Source organism: Hylobates moloch, unplaced genomic scaffold (genome assembly GCF_009828535.3).
Source record: "Hylobates moloch isolate HMO894 unplaced genomic scaffold, HMol_V3 SCAFFOLD_32, whole genome shotgun sequence".
NCBI lineage: Eukaryota > Metazoa > Chordata > Mammalia > Primates > Hylobatidae > Hylobates > Hylobates moloch.
Window position 1 is genome coordinate 1695290 of NW_026652307.1, and position 22814 is coordinate 1718103.

Consider the following 22814-nt stretch of genomic DNA (forward strand, 5'->3'; position numbering starts at 1 on the left):
GCCAAGCCCAGGTTGAGTCAGCTGGGAAGAACCAAGACACTGGCCCCACATTGGCCCGGACCAGGGACACTCAGCGAAGATCTGTGTTCATCCACCAGGACCCAGAGGCCCCAGCTCGTGGCAGGCAATTCCTGGACGGAGACAACCTGCTAAAAAGCAGAGCTCCAGCCTCCTTGAAGCCACTGAGCACCCCTCCCCTCCCCCGCCCCACTCCTCTCCCTCCTCCCCGTACCTTGTCCTCCTTTGGTCATGCTGACCTGCCCTTGCCCAGCGGGGCTGCTACATCACAGTCCCCTAAACTCAGTGTCTTATAAACAACAAAAATCCATTTCTCCCAGTTCTGGAGTCTGGGAAGTCCAAGGTTGAGGTGCCCGCAGATGTGGCATCTGGGGAGGACCCACTTTCCCAGGGACAGCATGTTCTCACTGTGTCCTCACATGGTGGAGGGAGCAGTGCAGCCCTCAGGGGTCCCTTTTTTGAGGGCGCTAATCCCGCTCAAGAGCACTGCACCCTCGTGACCTAATCACCTCCTAAAGGCCCCACATACAACCACCATCATACTGGGGGTGACACATGAATTTGGGGAGGACGCAAACATTCAGACCACAGCACATGCCAAGCTGATTCCCACCTGGCGCCTCTGCCTGGGCCCTTCGCTCTGCTGAGAAAGTTGTTACCCAGATCTCCCCATGGTTCAGCTTAAACCTCTTCTTCCAGAAAGCCCACCCCAACTCCTCCAGTTGAAGTAACTGGCTCCTTTCTGCACAGGTTGCTCCCCGGTGCATTTGTGTATTTTGTGGCCTTCATGGCCAGAATTGATTATTTATGTTTTGAGTACCTTAATGGTAAGAACTGCATCAGTAGTACCCAATGCTGTGTACTCAGGGCCCTGGAACCAAGCCTGGTCCATGATAAGTGACCAATGAATGAGTGACTGAATGAATGAGTGACTGAATGAATGACTGAATGAACGAGTGACTGAATGAATGAGTGACTGAATGAACGAGTGAATGAGTGACTGACTGAATAAATGAGTGAATGAATGAATGAATGACTGAATGAATGAATGAATGAGTGACTGAATGAATGAATGAATGTCTGAATGAATGAGTGGATATATGAATGGGACATCAAGGCAACGCCAGGTTTACATTGAGAAACTTGAGCCCGAAGGCTGGTTTTGACAGCAACAAGGCAACCTTGGGCAAGCCACCTTCCAAGCCTGTGAAAGACACACCACAGTCCCACGCTTGCGCAGCTGCCAACAGAGTGCAAAAGGCAGTATGTGTGCTAACCCAGGACAAGGCACCAAGCTGGCCAGTTAGGGACTCAGGACCCCTCCAAGGGCAGAGACTTTGTCTACCTGGTCACTGCTGAATCCCCAGCCCCTGCACAGCCTCTCAAGCTGGCACAGCAAAATGAGCAGAGAAGACACTGGCAATGCAGGGGCCCCGCTGCAGGGGGCGTGGTTCTGGGCTTGTGAGACACAGCTCAGCCTTACTGGTAGAACTGGGCTGCAGTTGTGGGGCAAGTCCAAAGCTCATCGTCATTCACAGACCTCCACGGAAATAACAACCACATGGAGTGTGTGGTTGTGCCACCTCCAGGTCAGCAGAGGGCAGAAAGTTGGAAAATCCACAATGTTGACAGGAGTGTAGACAGAGCCCTTCCCCCTGCACTGGTGGGGCTGTCAATCAAGGGCATTCCCTGGTGGTCAGTGCTCAGGTCAAAAATGACAGATGCATATATTCTCTAACCTGCCAGGTCCAGTTCCAAGATTTCTGACGTGTGTGAACATCCTTCCACATGGGCCTCTTACAGACACACGTATGAGGATGTTCATTATAGCCAAGCACAGGGCAGAACCTTAATGCCCATTAGGGCCTAAAGGACCCGTGTTCAACCCTGCAGTGGAATTCAATGCCACTACAGAAAGGAACCAGGTGCTGCTCCATCAGCCCTTATGTGGAAGGCTCTCCCAGCCAGCCTCTGGGGAAGATAAAAGGGAATAAATGTGAATATAGAAACTGCAACACCACATCATCATTAAGAGTCTAAGCTTTGAACTTGCCCTTTGCTTGAATAGTGGCTTCTCTACAAATCACCTGAGGAGGGAGGCTGTGAGTGAGTGAGTGAGTGCAATCTTAGATCTGCTCATGAGCTTTTTGCCAATCTTGAATCTGTGAGGGTCAATTTGATGTGTCAATCTGAAGGGTGGTGGGGGGTGGGGTCACAGTTCCCAGTTACTCAACCAAACACTCATCTAGGTGCTGCTGTGAGGGCGTCTGGTAGATGTGACCAAGGGCCATGATCAGCTGACTTTAAGTCAAGGAGAGTGTGCTGGCTGAACTGGGTAGGCCTGATCTGATCAGTGGAAAGGCCTTAGAGACAGGCTGAGGCTTCTTGAGGCAGAAATCCTTCCTGTGGACAGTGGCCCCAGCCGTGCTGGGAGTCCCGTCCTGACTTCGTGGCCTCCCTGAGGATTTCAGACTTGCCTGGCCACACCAGCTGACCTGTGCATGGATCAGGAACTGGTTGCTTTTGTTCCCAAACCTATTTGCATCAGGTGTACTTGTTTCTGTAATAAATTTAATTAAGCTTTTAATGCACATTGATTAAATGATCTCCTACGGGTGTAAAATGAAAATGTAACTTCCATGAAAACTAAGCTTTGGAGTCAGTAGAGGCAAGTTGCTAAAAATACCACTGTGCAGTTTGCGTGGGAGAGAGAAGTGAGATCTGGGGAGGTGGGGCCTTAAAACTCTGGAAGGATTCTGCACTTAGATTGCTTCCAAGTGCCTTTAAATACTCACTCCTCTCCAAAGAAACTGATGGTGGAACTTGGAGGAGACGCATCCAGCCTTTGTTTAGAGCAAAAATAACTTAAGTTGGTAGATCCTTCCTCAAAGAAATGTCCTTGGATTCTACCTCAAAGTGATGGCCAAACAAGTGACATCTGTATGGTTTAGTTTAAAATAGTGTTTAAAGCATGGACAAATCATGCTTATGATCTCTTCTTTCAAATGGCTTTTTGAGTAGTCACCTGGGGCTGAGCACTGAGGACAGGTCTTTACCTCCCTCCAGAGACTGATGCCGAGTGAAGGATCTACCGCAGGTGCCAGCTCAGCCCCGAGCTTTGCACAGCACATGGGAGGTAATATCTGCAGATTACTGTTCTGGGCATTAGGACTCCTATAAAGACCCACTTCTGAATGATCACAAATGGCCCCGTGGACAGTGGCTGACTCCGGACAGATGGATGAGGTGGGAGTGAGAAGTACTGTTTTATTTTTTACCACGTGTATAAGTCCCTTATTTAAATTTTGAAAATGGAAAGAATACGTAATGCTCCCCACTGCCTGCCCCCAGGGCTAAGATGCTTTGGGATCTATTCCACAGTCACCAATGGAGCACCTGCCAGGTACCAGGGCCCGCCTTGCCCTCCAGCTCCTTCCGCTTCCCTCCTTGGATGCTGAGCATTGCCTGCCTCTGATCTTTTGCTCGGGCAGGGCTCCTGCCAGCCCTTCCCCTCCCCATCTCCGTCTCTGGGCTTCCAGGGTCACTCCCATGCACTCCTCCCTGTGGCTTCCTGGGGTCCCCGGCCTGAACAGCCCACCCCTCTCCAGGGTTCACCTGACCTGGCGGCTGTTCCACTGGGCACATCCTGTGGCTCCCATCCTCCCTCCTAGTGAGGCTGGGAGCTGGAAGCAGGGTCTTGCCCAGCACCGGGCCCGAGCCACACGGTAGGTGCCCATCAGGCTGACCGAACCAGCTGAGTCAGAGAGAAACCAAACCCACCTGAAAATGTCCTCGATTTAAGAAAAGACAGGCGCACCTCATCTGCAGACCACACCATTTCCACAGGACCGACCTTCATCAGCAATGGCATTGAGGTGGACCAGCGCCCACCAGCCCGGGAGGGGACGCTGGAAGCCAACTGCGTGGAACACGGTCACTCTGCACTGCAGTTCTTCCCTTGTCCAGCCATAGCCACATATTCCACATGTACCACACACATGTTCACCTGACCTCCTCTCCCCCATGCTTGCTGGTGGAATGGAAGTTTCGGAAGGCAGCCCCTGCATCTGCTTTGTTCTTCCCCCCATCCTAGGCCCAGTGCAGAGAGTGGCACATAGAGGCTGTTCAGGAAACATCTGTTGCTTAACTAAAATGTTAGAGAGAGGGTGGGATTCCTGCAGAGGGGGTGGGATCGCTGCTGAGGGGGTGGGATCGCTGTGGGGGGGGGGGTGGGATCGCTGCAGAGGGTAGGTGGGATCGCTTTGGAGGGGGTGGGATTGCTGCGGAGGGGGTGGGATTGCTGGAGAGGGGGTGGGATCGCTGGGGAAGGGGTGCGATCACTGGGGAGGGGGTGGGATTGCTGGAGAGGGGGTGGGATTGCTGGGGAAGGGGTGCGATCACTGGGGAGGGGGTGGGATTGCTGGGGAGGGGGTGGGATGGCTGTGGAGGGATTGGGATGGCCAGGGAGGGGGTGGGATCGCTGCGGAAGGGGTGCAATTACTGGGGAGGGGATGGGATTGCTGGGGAGGGGCTAGCTGTGTTTGTCCACATCACTCTCAGGGCCCCTCAGGGTTCCCCTTTCCCTCCTCCTCCTCAACTTCCTGCCAGCTGCTCACCTCCCTGGCCCAGCGTGGGAGGGTCAGGAATGGGGCATTTTTGAGTTCGCTGGCTGCGCTCTTCAAGCCCATAGGGATCCACAGGCACTCCTCAAACCGGGCTGCTCCAGAAATCATTTAGAAATCATTGCTACCTAACAGACAGAATGCTTTCCATTCACTCATCTATCTCTTCATTTGTTGCTTCTTTTCTTCCTTTAATGTAACAAAATTAACTTGAACACCTAAAGCAGCAGAAGCCGCGAGTTTCCTACCCCATCTCCCTTCTCCCCTTCTTATGCCTGCATGCTGGTCCTATTCAGAGCAGTATCTTTTCCAGCTGACCACGGCCACATGAGGAGGGTCCAACCAAGGAGCAGTAGGTAGATGTGTGTGCAGGAGCTTCTGGGAGGAGCCCTCTGGAAGAGCTGACTCAGCTGAGATGTATGCCCCTTTGGGACTTGAATATGATGTCTGGTGCCTCTGCAGCCACCCTGGGCCATGGAGGATCAACACCGGCATAAGGGTAGATAGCAGGAAGATAAGAGGAGTCTGGCTCCTTGTTGATTTTGGAACAACCATGCCAGTCCTGACTGCCTGTGCAACTATTCCAGGGAGTAGGGTGGCTCTAACATGGGGTCTGGAGTCAGCCCGCCTGGGTCACATCTCAGCTCCACTAGCTTACTAGCTGAGTGACTTTGAGCATCTTACCCAATCTCTCTGGGCCTCCATTTCCTTAGCTGCTAAGAACATCCAATAATAGCATTTACATCTTATGTTGATATGAATGCAGGCAAACACCACCCCTCATACAAAACACGGGTTTCATGCATGTTGGTGAGCTATGGTTGTGCTCTTATTACTATGACTACTTCTCACACACGCTAAGCCCCGATCCTGAGTGAAGCAGGGCTGTGTGGTATTTAGTCCCCGCAAGCATCTGAGCAGGCAGACATCACACACCCATTTCAAGGCTTGGACACGCCAAGTGACTTCCCTGGGTTCACTCAGCCCATGGCTCTCAGCCAGGCAGCCTCCAAGTCCATCAAACCACCTGCTCCCTGGTTTGGGAATCATGTTTTATTGATACTGAATGGGGGTTGATGTTGTTTTGCATTTTCTTACAAAACATGCTGTACCATCCTCTACAGATTCCCAAGCAACCAAGGAAAACAAACAGCAGCTGACCCTCCCTGGAGGCCTCAGCAGGGACAGGGCCACTTCATATTGACACTAACAGAAGGGGCCTGAGCCTCTCCCCTGCACAGGATGGGACTCGGGGACCCACTCCCTGTACCCTGCATGCCACACACAGACGGGCTTTCCCTCCCTGTACACAGGGACTTCCACCCAAGACGATGAAGCGTCATATTTATATCCTCTGGGGCTGAGATGTGCCAGTTTAAACTTGTCCTGATTTGGAAGCTGTGTGTTCTGTTGCTTAGCTACCTCCATCTAAAAGCAGAACGTACAAGATCCATACATGATAGCCACCGCTTTGCCTGATCCATGCTGGCCTTGCCTGCCCCGGCCTTTGCAGGACTACCAGGCCCCTCCCTTTAGCGCTGAGGTTGATTTCTCCCCACAACATCCCATAGAGCCTGCTCACAGCACTGCCTCATGAGCTCCTTTGCATTTTTGCAACAAATCCTTGAGAGCGCCCTCATAAATCTTAGTGGTCTTCTTGACCTTGGAGGCTCTGCAGTGTTCACAGGCAGACCCCTCACCACAGCGGTGAAGCAGGAGGTGGTGCCACGCCAAGAGCTCAGGAAGGTGCATCTGTGCAGAACAGACCTGATCTCCGCTTGCCCTGAGATAGAAATCTCTAAACAAAGAGAGAATGGAAGCCCCAGCAACGGTCCCCCTGGAGGGCTGGGAAAGTCAGTTGGATAAATCTGCAGCATCAAAAAAAGGAAGAAAATCATATAAATTGCTAAATGCCAACAGCCTCTGTTCTTGGGACCTGGGAATCCAAAGAAGGCTATAGATGGCAGAGCCCTGCATGCCTCAGCTGACGGGTGGCCAGTACCGGGACAGCACCGGCCCAACCAGGCCACACACGGGGGTGGCAACCTGAGCTGGACCTGTGGGATCTGCAGGGTCCCAGCTCAGACTCACCTTCCCACCTTTTTTTTTTTTTTTTCCTTAACAACAGGGTCTCATTCTGTTGCCCGGGCTGGAGTGCAATGGCACCATCATAGTTCACTGCAGCCCCTAACTCCTAGGCTCAAGCCATCCTCCCTCCCTCCTGAGCCTCCCAAGTAGCTGAGATCACAGGTGTGCACCACCATGCCAAGCTGTTTTTAAATTTTTATTTTTTTGTAGAGATGGAGTCTGGCTGTGTTGCCCAGGCTGATCTGGAAAATAGCAGGAAGATAACAGGGAGGTGCCTCAGTCCTGTGGGCAGTTGGTGACTCAGGCACCTCCCTCTTATCTGCCTGTGGGCACCCAGGTCTAGTGACCAGCCTGGGCAACACAGCAAGTGATCCTAGACTCAAGTGATTCTCCTGCCTCGGCTTCCCAAAGTTCTGGGATTGCGGGCATGAGCCACTGCGCCCAGCCCCCACCATTCTCAAGAGTCCTCTTCCCTCCAGGCACGATCAGATTCAGCGGAGCCTCCAGAACCTGCTTTAGATGTGGGCTTCATTCCCCTCATAGGCCAAGTCCCCAGATATCAAGGGGATTGAGAGCCCAGGTTCTCCGAGTGTCTCCTAGGGAGCAAAGATGGGGCAAATTCATGATTACGGAAATGATGAAAATGATGCTGAGGATAAAAATGTTGACAAAGTTGTTGCCAAAGATGATGGAAAGATAATAAGGAAGAAAAAGATGAAAATGACAAAGATGATGATAAGCAGTGAAGGTGACGACAGTGATGAAGATAAAATGATGACAATGAAAAGATGCTGAAGCAGAAGAAAAGGATCTGAAGAAGATCAAGTTGGTGAAGCGAAGGGAATGCTGACACCAATAACTGGTCACGTTTAGGAGACACCTTCCCATGCAGTTTCCCCTTCGTCCCTGCAGCAGTAGCTGCAAAATCACCGAGTACCCACAGGACTCAGTACCATTCTAGGGACTGGAGATACAGCTGAGAGGGAGAGGCTTCTTTTTGGAGTAAGGAAAATATCTTAAAATCGATTGTGCTGATAGAAATACAACTCTATGAGTACGTTGGAAGCCCTGAATTGGACACTTAAAGTGTGTGAAGCATGTGGTGTGTGAATTATGTCTCAATAAAGCTGTTAAAACTGAAAGAGACAAATTCCCTATCCTCATGGAGCTCATTTCTTCCTTTTCTTCCTGGAGAGCTTCCTCTCTGCCAGGCATGATTCCAGGCATTCTACATGTGACGGCTCATTACCTCCTTCCCATGGCCCCACAAGACAGGCTCTGTTGTAATCACATCCCTTTTACAAAGGAGGAAAGTAAGGCGCATGTCAGGAAGTGACTTCCCCATGCCCACAGGCTGGAAAACTGCAGAGCTGGCTGGGAACCGAGGCATTCTGTCCATCCTGACTTCTCAGCGGTGCACTGTGCTGCTTCCTCAGAACAAGGGTGGAGCTGAGAGGGCCTCACACAAGGGCCCCCTCACAGGTGAGAGGAAGGAGACAGGTTGGCTGAGGCTCCCTAGGATACTGACAGTGGTAGTCCTGGAGGCTTCCGCTGCTGACAGTCACTTTACAGGATGACCCATTTATTTTCCCTGCTAACTCAAGAGTTGAAAATCCCCTTAACCTCAGTGTAAACAAACATGTACTTCTCCCAATACAAGTGCATAAGTGACTTCATATCAGAGGTGGCCAGTGGGTGGTCCCGGGCCAAATATGGTCCACAAATACGTTTTCTGGGTGCACACATTGCTTTTAAAAATATGAAGAGGCTCTCAACATTTACATGAAGGCTATTTCACCAAAAAAATCAAATCTTCAGCTTCTCTTGGAAATTCTGGCCACAATAGCCTGACGTATGGCCAGGGGTGATAGCCCACAGGACCTGAGTGACAGCTGCCCTCTTGAGCAAGAGTGCACACTCCCCAGGATGCCACAGCCCTGCCTGGCCCAGGTCACTTACGGCGCATTTGGGTCTGTGACTTCTACTCTGTTGAATGAGCTGTGAAGATGCCATCCCCCACCTGCCTCCTGTGGTGAGTCATGGGTTAATATTATTGGTCTTACTCATCCCGATAAAGCTTTCTCCCCTATTCCTCCTGACGAGTGCTCAGAAAGCTTTAGGAGTAGCTTGTTTCCACCAGAGACTTCCTTCCAGTGAGGGTGAAGTGGGGGCTTCTGGAGTATCCTCACCTGAGGGCCTAAGGACCTGCAGCTCAGAAACAGCCCAGGCTGGTCAGCAGCCAGACGGCAGTGGTGTCGCCGGAAGCATACGCAGACCCTGGCCTGGAGACAGCACAGAACCGGTCTCCAAAATTGGCAATGGCCACTGAGGTCCTGACAGCTCACACTATTCACAAATACACTTCTGAATAGGTTGGTTATAATCAATGTAGTAAACAGAATCATTGCTTAAATGCATCCAAAGAGCCCACTGTGCAAAGAAAGATATTCATTCAATAGATGCTTGTTGTATTGAACTAAACTCTTATTTTATTGAAATAAACTCTTAGGAAATTGCATCTAACCCACTGTGCCTGCTGAGACAGTTGCATGGATGGATGGACAGATATTAGGGTACATCAAGCACAGTGAATAGGATGCCATTCAGTAAGAATTTAGTTCAACAATGTCTCCATCCACCTCCTCATCCGTCTAACTACACAACATCCAACCACTTATCCACCCATCTATCCATTCATCCAGCTGTCTCTCCATCTACCTACTCATGCATCTCATAATGCAATTACCCCAGTAGCCATTAATCTGTTCAATCATCCCACCATCCAGATGGCCATCCATCTAACTACCCAACCACCCACCTATCCAGTCATATAATCATCCATCTATCCATCTAACCAACCATCCATTCAACAGTAATTAGCTGGGAGCGTACTGTGTACCAGGCACTGAGGATAAAGCATTGAAGAAGTTTCTTCCTTCCTTAAAGGAAAGTCTACTGCCTAGGTGGAGGATAATTTGAACCAGAGGATGGCCATGGATGAGTTCCAGGGAGTTGTGAAATAGGCTAAGGAAAAGGACTTGGAGCTGGACTCAGGTTCATGTCCTCCCTCAGCTACTCACTGGCTACTAACAATTCTGAGCCTCCATTTCCTCACATGCAAAGTGGAGGCTGTGAGGCCTATCACACAGGAAGGAAATGCTGTAATGGACCCAGAGTCCCCAGCACGTGCCGACTGCTCTAGAACAGGGGTCCCAAACCTAGTACCCGTCTGGGGGAACCTAGCCTGTTAGGAACCTGGCCACACAGCAGGAGGTCAGTAGTGGCAAGCAAGCATTACTGCCTCAGCTCCATCTCCTCTCAGATCAGCAGCAGCATTCGATTCTCAGCAGATTGTGAACTACGCATGTGAGGGATCTGGGTTGCACAGTCCTTGTGAGAATCTGATGCCTGATGATCCATCAGTGTTTCCCATCACCTCCACATGGGACCATCTAGTTGCAGGAAAACAAGCTCAGGGCTCCCACTGATTCCATATTATGGTGAGTTGTGTAATAACTTCATTATATATTACAATGTAATAATAATAGAGATAAACTGCACAATAAATGTAATGTGCTTGAATCATCCCAAAACCATCCTCCTCCGTGGTCCACGGAAAAACTGTCTTCCATGAAACTGGTTCCTGGTAAAAAAAAAATGGTTGGGGACTGCTGCTCTAGACAATGGTGGCTATGTAAGGAGAAATTCCCAGAACCATAGGAGATGTTTGCACACCTGATATGCTTAAAACTCTCATCCAGTTCGCAGACCCATGATCCAAAAAGGTAAATGATCACAACCCTCATCGCCTGTTTTGCAACCTTGAGGTTCACTATAAAACAGGAAACCCAAGCCAGGCGCAGTGGCTCACGCCTGTAATCCCAGCACTTTCGGAGGCCAAGGCAGGCGGATCACGAGGTCAAGAGATCGAGACCATCCTGGCCAACATGGTGAAACACTGTCTCGACTAAAAATACAAAAGCTAGCTGGGCATGGTGGTGCACACCTGTAATCCCAGCTACTCGGGAGGCTGAGGCAGGAGAATCGCTTGAACCCGGAAGGCAGAGGTTGCAGTGAGCCAAGATCACGCCACTGCAGTCCAGCCTGGAGACAGAGTGAGACTCCATCTCAAAAAAACAAAACAAAACCGGAACCCAAGTACAGCTGAGTCTTTCCTGCCACAACTGCATTTCTTTTGGCTGAAGATGCCCAGCTGTTGGCATTTTGATCAAGAACAATCCTGGGCATGGTGAGTTGCTTGTTTGTCTCTGCATTTACCTTCTTTCTGGTGATCCCTTTGGAAATTGTCCCACTGGCAATTTCAGAGACTGAGCAGACAAATGTGCTTCTGAATACTAGGAAGCCAAATTCCTCCCTGATGAGGCCCCTCCTCACGTGTACACCACATTGGGAGAACAATCTGGGCTTTGGTCCTTGAAGACTGTTTATTAACAAGAGCCCTCTTTAAGTCGAGGGTTCCCTGAACTTCCCAGTCCAGCTTTGGTCCACAGGGACAGTCCCAAGGTCCAGTTTGTGAGATGTCACCTCTGAAGCTGGGGAACTCAGCCCCCAACTCCCTTCTCAGCAACACGAGGGGATCTCACCTTCCCCTCACCTCCTATTTTATCCAAACAGAAGCCCTTTGCCCTTTATGTGCCCAACCTAAAACCCCAAATTATTCAGCAAGGTCCAATCGCTGAGGTCCCACAGGCTTCAGAACAAGAAAAAATGGGTTTCAAGCCCCCAGTGTCTTCAGATTGTGCTTTAAAAAAAAAAAAAAAAGCTTAACAGGCCGGGCGCGGTGGCTCACGCTTGTAATCCCAGCACTTTGGGAGGCCGAGGCAGGCGGATCACGAGGTCAGGAGATCGAGACCACGGTGAAACCCCATCTCTACTAAAAATACAAAAAAATTAGCTGGGCGTGGTGGCGGGCGCCTGTGGTCCCAGCTACTCAGAGAGGCTGAGGCAGGAGAATGGCATGAACCCGGGAGGCGGAGCTTGCAGTGAACCAAGATCGCGCCACTGCACTCCAGCCTGGGTGACAGAGCGAGACTCTGCCTCAAAAAAAAAAAAAAAAACTTAACACTGCTCCATTCCTGAGAGATGGATAGGGCTTATTTCACTGGAACACACAGAAGCCTGTTGTGGTTCCTGGTGGTCAGTGAAAAACAACCACTGCCTTCTGTACAAGTGTGTGAAGCTGGAGGGAAGATAGTGTAGAAGGAAATGGACCAAGGATAACAGGAAATGCAGGACCATATAAAACACCATGATGGGCTCTGAATACCCTTGACCTCAGCTGAGATCAGCAAGCCCAGCACGGACGGGGCAGTCTCCCCTTCCAGCCCATGTGCTCCTTGGGCAATCTCATCTGCACAAGTGCATGTAACCACTGCCAAAAACCCCAGGGACCTGACGGCCTAGGGACTCTTTGGACATAGAACCCTTCCCCTGTGTCTGCCTGCCTTCTTCCTGGATTCCCTCTCCACCATTGCAGACCCATCCACCCCTAGGCTGGCAGGCCCTCCTCCCTCACCCCCAGGCCTGCCGTTCATCCTCACCAGCTCTGCCGTCCTCTCTGCAGCCCCGCGTCCCCAGGATGGTGCTGGCTCCTGCGCCTGTAGCATGTGAGAGACCCTTGTCTCCCCACCCAGCTCTGGCCTTGCTCTCCCAAACCAGCCCTGCACTGCAGCAGAGGGGCGTTTCCCAGACATGCCCTTGCTCCTGACCCCTCAGGGAGCCCTGGCTGCTTCTCGGGAGAGCCAGGCCTCCTCATCTGCCATTTCCCACCAGCTTAGCCAGCGCCTCCTTGGTGGGCAAGGTCCTCACAGAACAGCAGGGCAGGGCCCCGCCATGCCAGTGGGTACACCCTGAGGAGGCAAACAGAACAGATGAGCAAATGGCACTTTCAGCAGCTGTGGAAGTGGCTAAAAACACAGCAGGGGATGATGTGACACAGGGTAACGGTAAGGCTGTGCCACTGGGGGATGGTCAGGAAGGTGACATCTGAGCTGAGCCAGAATGACAAGAGGAGCTCTGTGTGGATTGGGAACCCATAGCGGGCAGCACAGGAGCCTCCACCACCTGGCCCTGCAGCCCCTCCAGCCTTCTCCCTCTGCCCTGCCACCCTCACCCAGCCCTGAACCTTCTCAGCCCCCAGGGTGGTCCTGGGAAGGCGCTGCTGCTTCCGGCCTTCGAGCTCTCACTGGCTGGTCTGCCTGGGACACCCTCACCCTCCCTCCTGAAGCTGGTCCACACATCTATCTGTGTACATCTTTTACCATACGCAATGATTTATCACCTGTGAGTGCATCTTCTCATCTCTGCACCCCAGCGCCTAGCATGTGCACTCTACATGAATTCGAAATCTCTGTAATTTGGGGGGTAAGCACCCCAAGAGATGGGCAATGACATTGGATGTCACAGGATCAACTGGGCCCGTTCTGCAGGCGCAGCCTCCCCCTGTAGGTAATTTCAAATGCTACCTTCCATCCCAGCAGCCACGGATTAACCCCGAGGCAGAAGGCAAACTTTGCAACCTTTTCAGGACGGCAATGATAACTGACAAGAGAAACCCTCAGTGCTTGTGGCAGCTCAGCCCTGTCCCGGGAGTGACCCATGTCAGGTGTGTTCACTCCTCAGTGAGGGTCTCGGGGGAAGTAGCAAGATCCATGAAGGAGCATGTGTCCAGCACCCACACCATAGCGAGCACAGAACTTCAGGGTTGCAGACATCAGCGGGCAAAGGACTCAGCCCAGTGAACATGGACCATAACCACCTCATTAACACAAACATTCACTGGAAACTGGCCTTTAGCTATAGTATATCATCAGCTTCCTGGCCCTGTCCACAAGGTGTGAGTCAGATGCTTGGCCTCAGGCAGCAAGGCTCAGTGGTTGGGCGCGAGGGCCCTGGAGCCCACAGCCCGGCCATTCGTGAACTGTGAGACCCGGGGGCACTGCTTAGCCTCTCTCTGCCCAGTCTCCTCATCTGCAGAGCAGGGATGATGGTCCCTGCTTGGCATCGCAGGCAATCAGCGCCGCACCTGCCCAGCGTCAGGGCAGACCCTGTGAGATGCTGCTATTAGTGGTGTCATTATGAAGGCTGGCATCGGAAGCTGATTCTTCCCCCACTTCCACGTGTCTGAAATTTACCAAAGACCGTTTCTGTGGAAGTAAAAATTTCTGTCCACGCAGTTTCAGGTAAAAGCTCACAGCAGAACGAAGGCCCCATTGAGACAGCCTGGTCCCCTGGCTGGCCAGGCGCGGTTTCTGCCTTGCAGCCCAAACCACAGCCTCTGCGGGGACACTGTCTGTCTCCACATTTCTGTGCGTTCTGTCTCCGGGACCAAAAATAGGCCTGCCTTGCCTAAAGCACATCTAGAGGAGGGAGCATCTAAACTCGCTGCACGCTGTGTCCTACTCCCGCAGACAGAGCAGGTAGTGGGAGGCCACAGCCCAGGAGGACACCTGAGGGTGCAGCGTGTTCTGGAGGCCAAAGAACAAAACGTACAGAGAAGCCGCTCAGAGATCCGCTAACTGCTGTGTGAACATGCTAAGTGCCCCCTCCTGAAAGATGCTACTGAGCGTTAATCAGCTTCTCACACGCGTTCCTGGGAGCAAAGAACGCCCCAAGGGGAATGACAATTTGTGCGTGACTTAGGAGGTGCCTACCCTATTCCGCTCTCTTCGGGCAAAATTACACAACAGTCACGAATGGGAATGACACTCAAGCCCCATCAACAGCAATGCTCCTGCACCCCGTGGCCCACTAGCATCGTGACCGCTGTTCATGCAGCAGCATTCATTTCATCCTGCCACAAGGCCTGCTGCTGGCCTCTGCCCCGTGCAGGTGACAACTCGCCCAGGAGGGCATCCAGCCTTGACTATGACAGCAGCAGCTCTGGCCCCAGCACCCCCTGCTGAGAATGTGCTTTTATGACTTTCTTCAGGGACCAATGTGGAATCCTCCAGAGGGCCCTGGGGCAGGTATTGCCACCATCCCTATTTCACAAACAAGGAGAGAGATTCTGAGACACTGGTGCTGGCCTATCTCACGCAGCTGAGACAAAGACAGCTGGGGTTCTAGCCTGCTTGCTGCACTGTTCCAGAGCCCTTGCTGGGCAGCGTCTCTTTCTATATGTCCCCCCGAGGATGTCCAACCCCCCACTGCTCCATGCTGGGTTGACAGTCTGCACTGCCACCACCCCCCACCCCCCTGTCTTTGCCCTGTTGCCCAGGCTGGAGTACAATAGCATGATCTTGGCTCACTGCAAACTCTGCCTCCCAGGTTCAAGCGATTCTCCTGCCTCAGCCTCCCGAGTAGCTTGGACTACAGGCACCTGCCACCACGCCTGGCTAATTTTTGTATTTTTAGTAGAGACGAGGTTTCACCATATTGGCCAGGTTGGTCTCGAACTCCTGACCTCAAGTGATCCGCCTGCCTCAGCCTCCCAAAGTGCTGGGATTACAGGCATGAGCCACCGGGCCTGGCCAACATTCTGCACTGCTTTAGAGCAAGTGTGAAGTCCTTTGCCCAAGAGGCCTGGTGCGTTGCCTAGTTGCCAGCAGATACCCTGATCAAAGCCAAACCAATATATGAAAATTCAAAGCCATGCCTAAGATAAACAAGGAGCCACAGTGCTTTTGTGTCTAGAATGCTTCTCCCAGGCCCAGGCCTGGGGCTCTAACAAATGGCCCATCTCACTGTACAGCAGCTTCTGCAAGCTACGTGGCCCTGGGCCAGTTACCTTCTCACTAAGGCTTAATTTTCTCATCTGTAAGATGGAGATGATAGTAACACCTGCTTTACTGGGTTACCGTGAAGACTGCGTAAAAGAAAGAAAGGCAGACATCAAGCACATCGCGGGCACCTATGCTGAAAGCCAGCAGCAGGTCCTTCCCACTGCTCTCCTTAGATGGTGGCTGTGGACAGGATGGAGGCAATACTGCCCGTGCCTCTGTGCATAATTTCCAGGGCACACCTACCGTGCAGGAGCTGCGGGCCTCTCATACTCTGCTGATGCATCGACACAAGTTTTAAAGATAAGCTGAGCTCCTACACAGAGAGGGGTGAGAATCAGCATATAGCTTCACTCTTTCAGATGGGACCGTGACTTTCCTGGGGGTCCCGGACCAAGCACACGGATGTGTTCTGGGGTAGCCATAGGGAGCAGTGACTACTTCACCAGGAAAACGCCCCGGAACACTCAGAAGATAAAATATGAAGGTTCTGGAAATTAAAAAAAGGAAATGGCAAATGTTCTTTGGGATACAGTAGATGGCACGTTGCCATGGCAACCAGAGGCTGAATTACCTAGCAAGAGACGGTGGAGGAATCTCCGAAAGGAGGCAGAGCAGAGACAAAGGGAGACCAATGAAGCCACTGCTGCAGGGAAAACAAACGGCGCCTCTGGGAAGCCATGGCTGACCTCCTGGGATGCTACTCTCCGCTGCTATTTTCTCTGTGTCTAATTCCAGGTTTTTAAACATGGTGACAAATACCAGGGAGCTACTATATTCCAGTCCAAGGTTTAAAATTAGTTCCAGATTCAGTAAGTAACGGAGTCAAAACAAGCCACAGGGCCCATGTTTTTGGTACTTCTTATGTAGGGGGCGTTTGGGGTATCCCCGGCAGCCCAACCTTCTCCCAACTTCCCTCTCCACCTTCACTGTCGGCGGTGGGGACTCCAGGCATCTCTCATTCCAAGCACCACCATAATTTTTGTTGTTTTTTGAACCACATGTACTATCTTCCATTACTTACCTTTTTTTTTGTTTAGATTGTTTAGATCAATTCACTTAATATTTTAATTTGAAAGAACTCGGTTTGACTATCAAATAGAAAACCATTATTAACTGGCACAGGTAAAGGCAACTGCAAATAACAGAAGTGAATAAAATTCTGATGACCTCCAGGCTGGGAAGGATTTTTAAACACGGTACAAATAGTGCGAACCATAAAGCACATCAGGGGTCAGCAAAGTGCCAGCTGGGCCCAATGGACCGCTGGCTATTTTTGTAAATAAAGTTTTATTGACACACAGCCGTGCCACTTCATCCTCAGATTGTCTACAGCTACTTCAGTACTACAGCGCCTGAACTGAGTAGGGGTGGCAGAGACAGCCTGGCTCACAAACCTCAAAATACTGACAACTTGGTCCTCCCAGAAAAAGGCTGTGAGCTCTTGAAGTTTATGATCAGCAATCTCACAGCCTTAAAAATCAAAACTTCTGTGCCTCAAAGAAAAGTATTTTAAAACTGAAAACACAAGCCCCAAACAGAGAGAAGAATCATGTAATTCAAAACGGGGAAAGATTAGAAGCTACATCTTCAAAAGTAAACTCCTAAAAATCATTAAGATAAAGAAAACTTCAGGCAAAGTACATAAATCAAAGAAGAAACCAAAAAGCTGATAAACGCTGAAAATAATGCTCTACCTCACCGGAAATCAGAGAAACGGGAAACCAAGCCTTAGGAACACATGTCCCATCACTGAGACTCACGGAAACGAAAGCCTGGGATGACGACGCCGTGGTGCAGAGGCCGAGCGGCAGGGCAGTCCCAATCGCTGGTAGAAATGCAACCCGCACCTGCGCCCCAAGCACAACTCTGTAACACCTGGAAGGGTAGGACCCTGTGCTCTATCCATAGCCCTGCCCCGGGCCCGTCTCACCTGCTCACGTTCACGGCCCTCCACCGTGAAAACAGTCAAATAAGGATTTTGGTGGGAGTTGGGAACACTGGGGCTCAAGCTCCCCAGCGGAGACCAGAAACAACCCTTCCTCGAAATGAAAAGCCCCACTGCTCAGAGGAAAATCTGCCCAGAGGGGATGTCCAACCTTCAGATCATGGATTCTCACCCGGGGAGCGTTCTGTTGTCTCCGACCTCAGGGGACGTTGGGCGGTGTCTGGGACACGTTTGGTGGTCAGAAGTGGAGGATGTACTGCTAGCATCTAGTGGAAGGTGGGAGGAATGCTGCTAACACACTACACACTTGGGACGGCCCCTCCACGGAGAACAATCTGGGCCCAAACATCAATGGTTCCCAGGCTGGGGACCCTGCTGCAGACCCTCGCTTCTCAAAGTGTGACCTGCGGCCCAGCAGCGAGCAGTGTCGGCAGCCCCAGAAGCTTGCTAGAAATGCAGACTGTCAGGCCTCCCTGCACCTGCAGCATCAGAACCTGCATTTTCCCAGCGTCTCCAGTGACTCAGGGGCCTGGGGACAGCAAGGGTGCAGAGCAAATCAACAGAGGCAGTGGCGCTCCCAGAGCTGGTTCCCCTCACCCCTGGGGCACTGTCTCTCCCTCCAGGGAAGGGTCGGCTTTTGAGGTTTAAAGAGGGAAGGGGCGGACTAGGGGCTGTCCAGGGCACTGTCTGCCAAGCCCAGCCCTGCACAGACTGACTCACACCTCACAGGGTGGGCAGGAGACGCGGACTGTGGCTGCTGGGATGGTGCGTATGAGATTTATCAGAATTTCCTCTCCTACCACACACGAGACACATTAGTCTGCCATCTGGCCCGGTGAAAGGGGAAACAAAGGCCCACCCTGCAAGAATGGCATGACTTTCCTCTGAAAGCCCACCGATGCCTGCTCAGTGGCTCTTGGCACCTTTGGGCAGTGTCCATGGGCGCAAACTGGGGTACGCAGCAAGCTCTGAGGGGCTCTGGAATGTGGAACACCACTAGGGAGGTACCTGATCCTGGAAAGCCACACAGGTCAGCTCCACCTGGCTCATGGCAGCCCTTGCCTTCCAAAAGAAGCCTCCATTCTCTCTCAGAGGCATGACTGGATCCGTTCAGACCTCAACCAGCAAGACGCAGCAGCTCCACTCTGTCCTGCCCCACGGACAGCTCCAGCCCAGCAGACCGCAGGGACCACCCAGGGAACCCTTTGGGGGTGCAACACAGAAGGTGCCCACCTGTGGCTCTGGGTCACAGCCAGACGGCAGATGGGTGGACTTGGTGCACATATTGTCCAGAAAATGATGCGTATGTGGATATACATGTATGTGTATATATGCACAGACATGCACCTCATGACATTTCAATGATATATGACATACGACACATACACGACAGTCGTCCCAGAAGATGAAAATGCAGCTGTAAAATTCCTAATGCCTAGTGACATTGTTGTGTCATATAACATCGTGGTGTAACGCGTTCCTAACATGTCTGTGGCGACGCTGGTGTAAAAAATCCTACTGTGCTGCCAAGGCCTCTAAAAGTCTAGTACATGTAACCGTGCGGTACATCATACTTGATCATGACATTAAATGACTATGTTACTGCTTTGTGTATTCACTGTAATTTTAATGATTATTTTAGAGTGTTCTCCTACTTATTAAAAAAAAGTTAACTGTAAAGCAGCCTCCAGCAGGTCCCTCAGAAGGAGTCCAGAAGGCCTTGTTCTCACAGGAGATGACAGCTCTGTGCTTGGTATTGCCCCTGAAGACCTTCCAGTGGGACAAGCTGTGGAGGAGGAAGACAACAGTGATATTGATGGTTCTGACCCTGTGCAGGCCTAGGCTAATGTGGCATTTGTGTTTTAATTTTTAATAAAACATTTAAAAAGTTAAAAAATTGAAAAATATAAAAAGCTTGTAGAATAAGGGCAAAGAGAAATTATTTTTATACAGCTGTATAATTTGTGTTTAGTGCTAAGTGTTATTACAAGAGTCCGAAAGTTAAAGTTTATCCAGTAAAAAGTTACTATTAAAGAAAAAAAAAGTTTATGTAAATTTAGCTAGCCTAAGTGTGCGGTGATTCTGAAGTCTGCAGTGGTGCACAGTCACGCGCTAGCCTTCCCATTCACTCGCCACTCACTCGGGACTCACTCAGAGCACCTTCCAGGCCTGCAACCTCCATTCATGGTAAGTGCTCTATACAGACGTGACATTTTTTATTTTGTATGTCATATTTTTACTGTACCTTTTCTATGTTGAGAAATGTTTCGATGCCATAATGTGCTAGAATTGCCTACGGTATTCAGTAGAGTCATGTGCTGTAGGGTTTGTAGCCTCGGAGCCATCAGCTACAGCATGTAGCCAGATGTGCAGCAGACCGCACCCTCTGGGTCTGTGTAGTGCGCTCTGTGATGTTCCCACGACAACAAAATCTCCTAATGACGCATTTCTCAGAATGTATCCTGTCATTAAGTCACACGTGGCTGCATAACTGTGTGCGTGTGGGTGGGGGGGTAGCTTTACTTGACAAACTTAGAAGATCTGGCAACACTGGATCCACCTTCTTGCAGGAAAATGATCAGACAGAGGTGAACAGAGACTGCCCCCTGTCTCTAACACTGTCAAACCATGTCCTCATCAGTTTGGCCCAGTCCTTGCCTGGCTGCTACAGGCCAGTGGAGCAATTCACCCTCCAGGAGGCATTTGATGATGTCCAGGGACAGTTTTGGTTGTCACGGGAGGTGTAGTGTGTAGAGGCCGAGAATGCTGCTAAACATCTGAGCGTGCACGGCACAGCCCCCACAGGAAAGGGCCCCCACACGGCCCCAAACATCAACGGTGGCAGGGTCAAGAGACCTGCCGCAGACGGTGGGTTGTGCGTCCCGGCCTGGCGCACCCAGGATGTGGGATCTCAGAGGGGCTCAGCCTGCAAGGCCAGAGCACAGGCCCGGCTGTGCCCACACGCTGCCACTTACTTGGAGAGCTTCATCTCGATCTGCTGCCGGATCTCCTGTCTTTCTTCATCAGTCCTTCTGGGGAAAATGTTCCGGTCTTCTAGTTCCTGTTTGCTTGGCCGGTTCCTTAGCTTCACGGCCAGGAGCTCCTTCTTGCATTTCCGTGGCAGTGTTCCTAAAAGCCCCGTCCAGGGCAAGAGGAGAGAAGGGGAACAAAGGAAACAGGTCTCAGTGGAGGGCTGGCTTGTCAATGGAGCTGCCCACCTGCCAGAGGAAGGACTCCAGACCAGGGTGATGGTGGCTAGAACCGAGAGGACACATGCTCACCAGCTCGCGGCACTTCCCAGTGGAACAGTGGGCAACACGGGGGCAAGGTGATGTCACCGTCTCTGTCCACTAAGCCCCCTACTCATGGGTTTCCAGGTACAGTCCCGGCTGACACCTGCTGTCCCAGATGATTACTAATAGCACCCACGTTTTTCTTTCAAAAATGTCTGAGTTTGGACCAAAAATGACACAGTGACTTTCCCCATGGTGGCTGCTGCCCCCACCCAGCTCCACATGGTCCCGCACTTTTTCCCTGCCCACTGTCCCCCCAGCCACGTGGCTCTTCCTTCAGTTTCTAGATGTCCCGCCTTAGGGTCTCCATGTCATCTCCTTCCTCTGCCTACCACACAGCTCTGCCAGGACCATCCAGGGTTGGACCCAGGTCCTCAGAAACCCTCTGAATCTCCAATCACCACCACTCCACTTATCTTAATTCCTCCCAACCAACTGATATCTTTTCAGTTTTTTTATCATCTGTCTCCTGCAGAGACCTTAAGTGACAGCCTTTCCCCCACCCGCCCATGTCCTAGCAGGGTGTGGAGATGGTAGATCATTGGTGAACACTGTTGCGTGAACTTAAGGGTGGGCTGACTCCAGGTCTGCTAGGCCAGCCTTTGTGTTCTATGTGTGTCTGGAATCAGCTGAGTGAAGTTATCAACATGAGAGGAAGGTATTAGGGAATGGAATGTTTATATTTACTTAGGAGAAGAGATGGGGTTTAGCTCTTTCACAGGCAGAGAGGGTCACTCCTTAGTGCACTAGGAAATGTGGGTGCTGGTTAATTGAACTTTCTGAACAGCACAGTCCCCACCTGCCCTGTCACTGCAGATGCTGCTGCCTGCAAGTAACTCCAAAGTATCACATGCAATGTAGGTTGCAGTTTTGCAGTTCGTGGTTTTGCAGTTTTTTGGGGCTGGGATTTAATTCCTGGGGGCTCAAGTCATTATCCAATATGGTCACTTCCATAGATGAAGGCAGGTTTTATTTCTTAAGAAACACAGTACCTAAAAGGAAGTCAACTCCTAGCGTGGAGACGGGAATACAAAGCAAGAAAGTCAGTTGAACAACACGGTTGTTTCACAGAAGTTTGGGATAAAGTAAGACACAAAAAGTGGAACTCAGCCAAGTCTTGAATTTCGAACATGCGATTGTTTGCCACATGTTTCACAGAGAAAACAACTTTGAAGATCATTTCAGCAAGGGCTCAGGCCCCACTTTGTTTTAATAGCTTTATAAATGACTGCAGTCTTGTATTTAGAGTCTCCTGAGGAGCCTGGAGGAGTCCCAGGCATTTTTCAGTTGGCCTTTACTGCATGTTATGAGAGACTGAATGTGACGGTGACATTCATGAATGCAGGAAGGTCTCAAATGTCTCGGGACAGATTCCTTCATAATGCTAAGGGACTAATACAGGAAAAAGGAACTGCCATTTTCAGAGAACTATAATATGCTTAAACATAAAACTATACTGAATGTGGTTTAATCTTTTCAGCTTTTGATGAAGCAAGTCCTTGAGCCCATTGCAAATGTCTCAGGCTTATCATCACATACGTTTAATCATATTTGTTCTTAACTGAGAAAAAGTTCCCTTCTTTGCAGATTTCTAGACATAAACGAAAACTCACTCTGTGTGAAATCTGTGCTAGGAGCAAATCATTCTCATTTACTTATTAATCCAGCCTCTATGAACAAAGCAAGGATACACAGTAGGACCACAACAAAAACAGATCTGACTGATCTTCACCAAGGTATCAGAAGGTTACCAGGTTTTGCTACTTAAAAGACAAAAGAGGAAATTTCCAAAAGACATAGCTTAAAATGAGGACTTTTCATGGATTTGAGTGACCTTTCTATCCACTGATTGAATTAATCTAAATGAGCATGCCTTCCCACAGCAGGCTGCCTAGCACTGAGCAGGAGGTAGAAGCTGAGAAACAAGTGCAGGGATGGAGGGAGAGCTTTCAGTCTAGGTTGTGTGACAGACATCACCCTCCCCAAATGCCCCCAAACACGCTTGCTTTCTCTTCCTAACCTTTGATCTGGAAATCCCACTTCTAGGAGTCTGTTTCCTAAAATGATTGGGACAAGCACATAAAAAGTACATAAAAGGATGTTC

At 50.8% G+C, this 22814-nt stretch overlaps 1 protein-coding gene across 5 annotated transcripts in view; it reads right to left on the minus strand.

Moving 5' to 3' along the window:
• Nucleotides 1–22814, minus strand: part of LOC116463287 (phosphatase and actin regulator 3-like) — a 271936-nt gene that overhangs the window by 21332 nt on the left and 227790 nt on the right. For all 5 annotated transcript variants that reach the window (XM_032146324.2, XM_032146327.2, XM_032146323.2 and 2 more), the window contains exon 8: nucleotides 20393–20546. In XM_032146324.2, the coding sequence (XP_032002215.1) occupies nucleotides 20393–20546 (154 nt within the window). The remainder of the gene's footprint in view (nucleotides 1–20392; nucleotides 20547–22814) is intronic.